Source organism: Gobio gobio (genome assembly GCF_949357685.1).
Source record: "Gobio gobio genome assembly, chromosome: 6".
Lineage (NCBI taxonomy): Eukaryota > Metazoa > Chordata > Actinopteri > Cypriniformes > Gobionidae > Gobio > Gobio gobio.
This window is the reverse complement of record NC_137102.1, coordinates 41,502,064-41,512,304: the sequence shown is the minus strand read 5'-3', so window position 1 is coordinate 41,512,304 and position 10,241 is coordinate 41,502,064. Positions and strand designations below refer to the sequence as shown.

The 10,241-nt window shown below is 34.7% G+C and overlaps 2 protein-coding genes across 3 annotated transcripts; one reads left to right on the top strand and one right to left on the bottom strand.

Annotated features, from left to right (window-relative positions):
- Nucleotides 1-127: 127 nt before the first annotated feature.
- On the bottom strand, nucleotides 128-5,727 carry pex19 (peroxisomal biogenesis factor 19). 2 transcript variants are annotated; one of them, XM_079818724.1, is made up of 8 exons: nucleotides 5,642-5,727; nucleotides 5,114-5,202; nucleotides 4,507-4,660; nucleotides 3,460-3,545; nucleotides 2,354-2,527; nucleotides 2,063-2,221; nucleotides 1,837-1,881; nucleotides 128-1,744 (listed from the first exon to the last, which is right to left on the bottom strand). In XM_079818724.1, exons 1-8 carry the CDS (start codon nucleotides 5,724-5,726, stop codon nucleotides 1,658-1,660), a joined length of 879 nt encoding a protein of 292 aa, XP_079674850.1. In that variant the 5' UTR covers nucleotide 5,727; the 3' UTR covers nucleotides 128-1,657. The 2 variants fall into 2 exon arrangements, with proteins under 2 accessions (XP_079674850.1, XP_079674851.1); XM_079818725.1 differs by having other exon boundaries at nucleotides 4,498-4,660; nucleotides 5,642-5,718.
- Nucleotides 5,728-6,066: 339 nt separating this feature from the next.
- On the top strand, nucleotides 6,067-10,226 carry tspan37 (tetraspanin 37). The gene is made up of 7 exons (XM_079818730.1): nucleotides 6,067-6,402; nucleotides 6,962-7,150; nucleotides 8,480-8,554; nucleotides 8,665-8,763; nucleotides 8,834-8,986; nucleotides 9,738-9,821; nucleotides 9,909-10,226. Exons 1-7 carry the CDS (start codon nucleotides 6,340-6,342, stop codon nucleotides 9,984-9,986), a joined length of 741 nt encoding a protein of 246 aa, XP_079674856.1. The 5' UTR covers nucleotides 6,067-6,339; the 3' UTR covers nucleotides 9,987-10,226.
- Nucleotides 10,227-10,241: the final 15 nt, after the last annotated feature.

Here is a 10,241-nt window from a genome sequence, read left to right as displayed (position 1 = left end):
ATTTACAAATTCATCAGGATCATTGGAAAAAATCCAACATCTGAATATTTTCCCACTATTTGTTTAATTGAATCAAGATATTAAAAGATTAAATAACGATTTATGTTAAAATAAATACAATTTAAATGCTATAAAAGTCAAATTATTTTTTAATGATAAATTGGTTGGTGCAGAACAACGTAATAATAATCATTCATAGTAGACACAATCCATACACACATCACAAAATATTGCTGGTTATTTAAACTTTTTAAAGTGTTAAAGCCACAGAAATTGTAAAATGGTTAAAATATATAAATAGACAATTGCGTTAGTTTAATTAGATATGTAACTGGAATAAAATCGAGTGGACAAAGAATATAAGTTTGTAACATTTATTTAGATTTTTGCAAATCGTAGTACTTTCATGTGTTGAAAAGACCAATACCGTACATCTAAGGGAACATTTAACATGATAAATATTGATGATCTGAATTAAGTGCTTGGGTGTTTGAGCAACCCCTGAGTGTTGTAACGGTTGAATATTTGTGTACTGTTAATCTATACCAATTCTATCCTTCTCATATTTTTCATATTGGCCACATAATACCATACAACATATAACCAATGACATGAGTCAAGAAAGTTGATGATCAGTTCCACACAATCCTGTGAAAAGATTCCATTTCCAAGCATTCATACCTGTTCGCAAAAGAACCATATATATACATCCCCTCAAAAGCAAATGACTGCAAACTTTACCTTTTTGAGGAATCCTGGGATTTAAGGTGATGTTCTTTGAGTGTTAATACAGAGTATTAATTTTGAACTATGAAACAGTATTCTTTTAATCAAGGCAATTTAGGACTAGCATGACAATCGCACATCACATAGAGGCACCACCACAGGAATGATGGGAAGAATTTAGATCTACATGGCAATTCACTACTCCAAACTGCTCTATATGCAGACAGATACAGTAAACATTAGAAGACACAAGTAGAGATAATTATTCTACTCAAACACAAATGCAGCCTATGTGTGACAATTATATTATGGATAAATTATAAACCTGGTTCTGAAGTGTCTGCATTTAGTTTCTTTTAAATGCTTAATCGGAGAGATCCATTTGTCACTGATTAGTAATCAAATCGCACAAATGAAACTGTGGTGATATAGTGTGAAAATAGATAGATATTACACTTTATATTAAAATGATTTCATCAATCTGATGAAAACTTTTGGTAGACCCTGACCATTCTTCTGAGATTTAAAAAGTAAAACTAAACGGGAAATATTTTTTCCTGTCACTTTGAGCTCCATGCATTTGTCTCTACTTATTCAAAACACAATTCACCGCACCACCTGTCAAATGTGCTTGAAGTAAATTCAGAAGACCTTGATTCTTACCAAGCTGTCAGCACACTGAGATATCAAGCTTCACTCAAAACATTGGGAGCTGCTCTACAGTAAACGGATTAGGGATGAATATGAAAAGAACCTCTGTGGACAAGAACTACAAGGTAAAATTAACGTAGTGAAGTTCACAGTTTCAGTGCAGACACAAAAGCAAACTCCTTTAAAAGCGGAGAATGATCAACTGTGTCCATTTCAGGTTCAGATAATTAGCTCCAAATTGTATCGTTTTTAAACATACATAAATTTGACCTCATTGAGATCACATGATGGAGCACTGCTCTGCTCCAGGAAGCCCTTGTGCTCCAGGAAGGTTCAGAGCTTCTGGGTCAAAATTCAAGCCAGGAGGCTGAAAACATAAGAGAAAAAACATTTTAGGTAAATATGACATAACGTTTATTTAAAAAAAAGAAAAGAAAAAAAAGAAAGGGAAATACTCACTGCCTCTCCAGCAAGCTCTTTTGGAGGTTGACCCAAGTCTTGCAGCTAAGGGATAAAGACATTATTAACATAAATAAAACAGTGCTGATACTGAAAGGTTATATTAAGTTATATTACGTTTTAAGTAAAAAGGTACAAGAAATTATTAAGTAATTCATGAATATTATGCAAACTTGAAAAAAAAAAAAAAACGGATTACTAAATTTTAAAATGATATGTTTTTTACCTTTTGCATGAGTTCTAGAATTTTTTCAAATGTGCTGTCTTGGTCTCCATCTTTCTCAAAGTGGCTGCATATCTCTCCCATTATCTTGTACTGTTGCTCATACCGCATGAATTGGTCTGGGGGGATGGACTGCCTGTTGCCCTCCAACCATTCAGGGTACTGTGCGCAAATTGTTATAAAAAAAATTACATTTTGACCAAGTATTAAATGGAATGTGTTGCAAGATTTTCTGAAAATAAATATTTGGCACCAGAAAAAGGTTGAACAATCAGCAAGAAGAAAACAACTCACCTTCTCTGTTATCTCTTTAAGAGAAGGGTAGAGAACTTCTTTAGACAAAAGGTTCTGCATGATGGACTGCATAATTGGAAGAATATTGCCATCTTCTCCTGCTCCCTCCCCATTTTCATTTAATCCCAGGTTCTCCAAAGTCTTTACCAGATCATCTCCAGCCAGTCCTGCACTCTGCATTTAGAGTTAAAAGCAAGTGGTGCTCACTTCAGAGTCAAATGGCATCGAGAGCCCATCGCTGGACGTCATGGGTAGAGCTTGACCTAGTCCAGCTCCACGTCTGTGGAACTAATGGGTGGAGGCATAGGGTTATGGGTAGGATTGGGGTGGGGTTGGACCATCTAGCTCCACCCATTTTGCCCAAATTACATCTAAGCCCCTTTCACACAGAGATTCCAGAACATACAAAAAACATAAAATTGTCCAGGGATCGTTTGATTTTGGGTCATTCACACTGCCAGTGATTTTCTGGAATTTGTGCGTGCATTCACACATCCTGTAAAGACACGTGACATCAGAATGCCATCATTTCTTTGCTCCTAGACTAAAACAAACTTTTTTCTTTTTTAATGTGCAATGTGAACGTTGATCTGCATTTAAAACCCCTGGTTAAAGACTTGCACGATAACTATGTCATTGCGACGACAGACACACCCCTTATGGCATTGGTCCTGCCTTTTGTACAGGATGCGTTCCGAGACTGATCCAGCAATGTCAGTAGGTCCCTATCCTGGGATGGACCTGGGACGTGTTTGCGTGCACAGAAGGCACTCTAGCAATTCAATGGGAATTTTCTGGGATCAACGCTCTGTGTGAAAGGGGCTCTAGAGAGGGGGAGCTGGACTTCACGCTCCACCCATGGCTCTGCAGTGAGCATTTTCTCTGCAGTTCTTTACACTTTTTCTGACATTAGAGTTTAGGATCAGTAAGATATTTTTTAATTAATATAATTTTTTTAAAATTAAAATTAATACTTTTACTCAGCAAAAATGTATTCAATTGATCAAAAGTGACAGCAAATACTTTATAATGTTACAAAATATTTCTCTCTCAGATAAAATCTGTTCTAATAACGTTCCAAAGAGAGAAACTCAAAATGGGTTTACCTGCAGGTTGTCGGCATTTTTTGCCAAACCACTAAGGGTATCTTTAAGACAGGAGGTGAACTCTTGCTGTGAAGCTACATCTGTGCCTAAATGTAAAAAAAAAAAAATTGTCAAAAAAAATTGGAATATTGGATAATAGCTAAACTTGTGTATATTCATCCAATACAGTGTTTCCCATAGGTTGAGAATTTACTTGTGGCGGTGGGCAGGGCGGAGTGGCTCGGCGCAGAGTTTGATGAGCGGGTTCAGAATAATCTAGCCAAACAAAGGTTTATGAAATTGATATGCAGATAAATTTTACTTTTATTAACAACAGTAATGCGCAAAAAATATTTTTTTTAGGGAAAATTTAAATATGCTGCTTTTATTAAATTACTATTGTTACAATTGCTACTATTGTTCTTTTATAGTATCACACAGAACTGACCGACAGCTTCAGTGATTATAAAAGGAGCACTCTTTACTTTTTTTCTGGGTAATTTAGTCACAATTTGAAGAAAAGTTTTTGTTTTTCTTAAGACTGTGTGACTTCCTACTTTTGTCCATATATTAGGGAGTGGAAATGGCTAAAAAGTCAATAAGTGCTCCTCTGTCGCCATCTACTGGTTATAGTGGTAAATTCATGTCTTTTTAAAATAAAAGTTATTTTTTGCCACAAAGTGGCCTATACCTTTAAACTTTAATTTGACAAATCATCACATTAAAAATAACATTAAAATAATTGGCTAATATTTAGAGCTTTGAAGTGCTGGAAAAAGTGTGAAAAACTTGAAAACCCTTGAAAAGTGCTTGAATTTCACTCTACAAACCGAGCTTTCGATTTTAGTTTGTTTGATAGCAATTGCGCAAAAAACATCATTAAAGAACTTGTGTTATTATGAGATGTTTAAATATATTTTAGGGCCACCAAAGTATAGTTAATGAATGGGAAGCACTGAAATCTATTTGTGGTGGTCAATGTTGATATTGTGGCGGGCCGCCACAAATAAATCAATGTATGGGAAACACTGCAATAGTGCTCCATTTCAGATTACTCACCTACTTTACCTGCTGCCTCTGACAACTTATGAAAATGTTGTAGAAGCTCAGGTTCTTCTTGCGCTAGCTCAGCCATGGCTTTCTCCCACTCATCACGTGCTTGATTGGCCATCTCACCATCAAAGAGAGACTCAAAGAACTTACTGTCCTCCAGCAGAGGGGGCTGCGGATGAAATGCACAGAAAACAAAACATTAAAGGGATTGTTCACCCAAAAATGAAAATTCTCTCATCATTTTCTCACCCTCAAGTTGTTCCAAACACAAAGGAAGATATTGAGGAACAGTTCTGGGACCCCATTGACTTCTATATAATTTTGTTTCCTACTATGGAAGACAATGATGCCCCACAACTGCTTGGTTACCAACATTCTTCAAAATATCTTCCTTTGTGTTCAGCAGAACAAATTTATACAGGTTTGGAACAACTTGATACAGGTTTGGAACAACTTGAGGGTGAGTAAATTACAATTTTTAATTTTTGGGAGAACTATCCAGCAACGATCATGAAACAAACTTACTGTAGAACTGCAAAAATGGCGATACAATTATAATTGTTATAACAATTGTTATTGTCATTATTACTTGAATTGTTATAAAAATTTTAATATGTTATACCTTCTCGTCACTCGTTCCTGCATCAGTGGCAGTGGAGGCATCAGGGGCCGTAGGAGGTACATTGGTCTTGTCAAAATCATCAAGAGCATCTGTAATTGAGGTTGAGGAAACACAAAAATTGGTGTATCAGAGGGATATGTGCATCTGTTTTGATGATATATTATCAGGTGACCGATTTCATCACACGGCATGAATAGCAAAATTGGCTAGTAATCCATTATAAACATGCAGGCAGCTACTATAAGTTCCGTTTATATTCAAAACCCAGTTTGTACAAAACTTACGAGTTTTTTTTATGGGACCATAAAAGAGATAAATGTCAAATTAATTAACCGATGAACTGTTAATGTTTTCACATGCCTAAAAACAAGCATGAGCACTAGACTAGCTGCGGAGCAGCAACTGCACTATCTGTGACAACCGCCTTCTAAACACCAGCTCACTAAAGAGTAACATTATAAAAGAGCTCAAACATTCGCACATTTTAACTGTCGATGTTTTTATATTTAAGTCATCCTCAAACCTTACTGTCTAATAATTCGTCCAGTTCGCTGTCTGGAGCACCCTGATGGTCTGATGCTGACGCCATCTTGCTTCTCAATGACAAGACCATCAAATCTGTCGCAAAATAATGACGTCCAATAAAAACATATTTGAAAGGTTTTTTTTTTAAACGTTTTTTTTAAATGTGTAATTTATAATATAACAACATTTAAATATATATAAAAATTATGTTCGCGTTCAATAATAATTATGAGCATATCATATCTTTATGGTTATGACTTTTTACAGTTACTGTTATGCGTTTTGAAGATGTATTATTCTTAATTGTTATGTTCTACTTAAAAATAAATAAATAAAACATGTTTAAATTATACTAAGCTGTTTTAAATTAGACTTTAAAAAATGTTGGCTATTTGTCTATAAGTTTTAAAACATCACCAATTCATATCAGACTGAAGAAAATCTGAGGATTGTTAAATGGTTACCGAATTGGGAGGCCTTCTTTATTTCTCTGGTACAGTGCCACCTACTTGTTTACACGTTAATTCAGTCACTTCCGCAATTTTATCTGGTTTCGATTTTTATCAAGTCCGCTTTCATATCATATCAGTGTTTGTCACTGTTGAAGTTGACCTGGACCGAGAGATCTTATAGAGCCGCGATTCAAATATGTGTGTATAGATTGGGCCTACGCGTACACGCGAATCGATTAAAGCAGAGCCATGGCTTTAACGAGAAGAAGAGCTTTCGGATGTTTTCTTAAAATTGCGTCTCTTCTTTTATCGGTGAGTTTAGGCAGCATCATGCACTTGTATATTTCGTTTGTCAATATAATACTAATGCATTTGGCACAGCTACTTATATATAATAGCATGCTTTCTCTAGATGTAGTTTTGTATGTTGGTTTAAAACATAGGCCTATACGTTTTCAAAAATGCTGAATTGCCTTTTGAGAATTCTTTAATCCAAATTAAATTTCAATACCATCATATTTTTGTAATAGCTGTAGGATAAACAAGTGAACACAATACAGACATAGGTCTATGATGGAAGTAGATTTAACATGATTTTTTAAATGTGTTCTTCATAAATGGCCCTGAGAAAAATTAAAGTGTGACAACTAGCACTGGTGGATATAGCCTATTATATAGGCCTACACCTTATGTAATATGTATAAGCAACAAAGTATAGGTTTATTTGTTACTACAGTTTAAAAAAGTGTTTTTCAAGATGGTGACATGACTGCTCACATGCACAGCACATGACAAGAAATTGCTTTTAGGAAATACATCTGCTGTTTTGTTTCCTCCTGTTTTTAATTCACCGTTCTTTACTTGCATCCAGCTGGCTGGCATTACAGGTCTGACTGGTTCATTCTTGCTGCATAAATACAGAGTTTACAGTCCGTTCTTTAGCAGCTTTTATATAATTCTCCCTGCATTGCTGGCTGTTGTCGGAGGAGCCATCCTCCTTATCAGTGGAAGCATTGGCTGTCTGATGTCCAACAAAAAACCTTCATGTCTACACGGATTGGTGAGATCGAAAAAAACTGTCTTTTTTTTGTTACTTATTTTTTTATTTTGAATGTTCTTCAAATCTCCTTTTACAACAATTACTTGCACACAGAAACAATATCCTTTACAGGGGATAATAACATTCACGCATCCTTACATGTATGATAAATTCCGCAGAAAAATATGTCCAAAGGTGCAAGGAAAAGAAGAAATAAGAAATGATTAACAACATTTAAAGTAAACAATTTGAAATCAACTTAAAATAAAACTTGGGTTGTATTCAAGTTCCCCTGGCAAATATAACCAGTTAATTTGAATGGTCCTCCATCACTGTCATTAATGGTGCCCATCATTCAATAAAAAATTCCCTCTGTAATCTCAACTAATATGTAATTTTTTCCATAGTGTAAATATTTCTCAAAATTGTTAGCCATTCAGCTTGGTTTGGTGGCTCATTCTTAAGCCACTTTATTGTAATTGCTTTCTTTGCTGCTATCAGTAATATCTGTAATAAATACATCTTTTCCCTACTGTGTATCACAACCCCTAGGTTTAATCCCTAGGATTGCTATCAGAGGGTCTCTTATCAGATCAACATTCAATACTTTATTAATATATGTAAAAATGGATTTCCAATGGGGTAGCCATTGTCTCTCCACACCCCCTCAAACACTGACTGAATTGATTCGGATTCATTTTAGCCTCAACTTGTGGTGTTCTGAAAAATCTGTTATTTATTTTCCATTGAAATTCCTTCCACAAATTGGCGTTCGTGACTTTATGAGCCTGAGTACATACCTCCAACCAAACTTCTTCACTTATTTCGAGCCGTAGCTCCCTAGTCCACTTGTCTTTCACATAGAATGAATTATCTCGTCATTGAAGCAATGATTTTATAAACATTGGTTATTGGTTTCCTCATATGTTCTCTTTTTAATAAATACCGTTCTTAAAGGGAGGGCTCTATTAATCTGTTCCAGTTTGGGTGTTTCAGTATGAAACCCCTTAATTGTAGGTACCTGAAAAAGTCTGTTCTTGGTAGTTTAAACTCTATTCTCAGGTGTTCAAATGATTTGAAGTTATTACTAAATAATTGGTGTACATAATGAAGGTTCAAAAGTTTCCAGTTTTTGAATCCTATATCAAGTCTCAATGGAAGAAAATCTTGAATATAAGTAATTGAACTCAAAATAGAGAAATCGCCTGTTAGCTTAAACATTTGTTGTATTTCTTTCCAAGCTACAAAACTGTCTTTTTATTGTGAAATCAGGACTGAACAATAATAATTTACTCATCATAAGAATGAGGTGTGGTTTAATAATATATGTGTATATTTTTTGTCTTTCAGTTTGTGTATTTTCTCATTATGGTTTTTTGCGTTGTGGTTACTACTGCTGCATTGGCATACATTCACAAAAAGAAGGTAACTGGAATTTTAAGTTGAAATTGGAATTTAAGTTGGAATTTTATACTTGGCTAAACAACAATGTATTTCATTTAAATGGTTTTAACATTAAATATCTTTTTTTTCAGCTCGATGTGGACTTGGCTCCCCTTAAAGATGTGTTTCAGAACTACAGTGGTAATAGTCAAGATCCTGATACCAAGGACGTGAATGCCCTTCAGCTTGAGGTATTTCGAAGAAATCTCTAAGATTTCTATGTGTTTGGCAAAATTAGAATGTAACAATTTTTTGTTACAGTTGCAGTGTTGTGGTGTAAACAACTATACGGACTGGTTGGAAACACCCTGGTTTAATCACAGTAGTAAAAACGAAGTTCCTCTGAGCTGCTGCAACAAAACCTTTCACTTCTGCAATGGGACTTTAGACTTTCCCCTGTTTATCAATAATGAGGTACAAACACTAATTGCATTTGAGTTACCCTATGTATGAGATTTTTTAAATTTTAAATATTTTACAGCTAAGCATATACCATTACGTTAAAGTCGCCATTAAATGAAAATTCAAAATCATTTTTTAAATGCATGTTAAATATCTTGTTTGAATGATTCATCCATGTGTGTTTGTTTCTTCATTTTTTTGGACCTTCCAGTCCAATCACATTTATCCTTTTTGATAATCTGTTAGGCCCATTCACACCAAGAACGATAAATATGAAATAATCAACGCACAATATTGTTCTGTTTATTCTAAGCATGCGCTGCAGTTTTGTCGTCTGCCGCTTTAAATGCTCAAGCTCTTTAAAGCAGGATGGAGTCTGAATGTCTCTCAATGTTTTTACCATTCTTCAGCTGGAAAGATCGTTCTGAAAGTGATTCCAATAATATCGTTTCCTCTGTGCCATTATCCTTACAGTTGTGGTGTGGACCTTGCTATTCTTTTATATATAGAACGATTTTTAGAACTATGTCTTTATCGTTATAGTTATCATCCTTGGTGTGAATGGGCCTTTACACTCAGATGTACGTCACAATATGGACAAAAAAATCTGTCCTTTTCATTGTGACCTTTAAAAGGAGTATTATGGATTAAATGCAAGTTGAGCTATATTTTATTTGTAGGCTTTATTTATTAATCCATGTAAATTAGATTTGCATGTGAGCATTATCAGCCAAATTCAACATTGTTTTTTTTTCTGTTCTAGGGCTGTCAAATTAAACTTGAGGAGAAGTTACTACTTGTGGTGGACATCATCACAATAACATCTTTAGTGGTTCTCTTTGTACTGGTGAGCTCTGTGACTTGAATTATAATTAATGTGCGCCCTGATCTTTTATAAGATTTATAATGTCATCTCTGACCCTTCCCATATCAGGTAATTTCTTGGATTACAGTGGCACAGCTAATGAGACATCAACCCCCACAAGAGTATCGAATTCTGGACAAAGAATAAAAGCCACTGATGGAATTTACTGTATGTCTTGTGACGTTTCTCATGAATGTGTACACAATTATTTTATGTATATTTGTCACTGTTATGAATCATTCTGATATATCATCCTGTTTACGTTTTCCCAAATGAGTATATCTAAAAAATACCTGTTCTAAGAATATTTTACATGCATTCACAGCAAGGTCACTTTATTTTGCACAATAAATATGTTAATATCGAATTAAAGGTCTGATTTTTATTATTAGTGACTGTTGA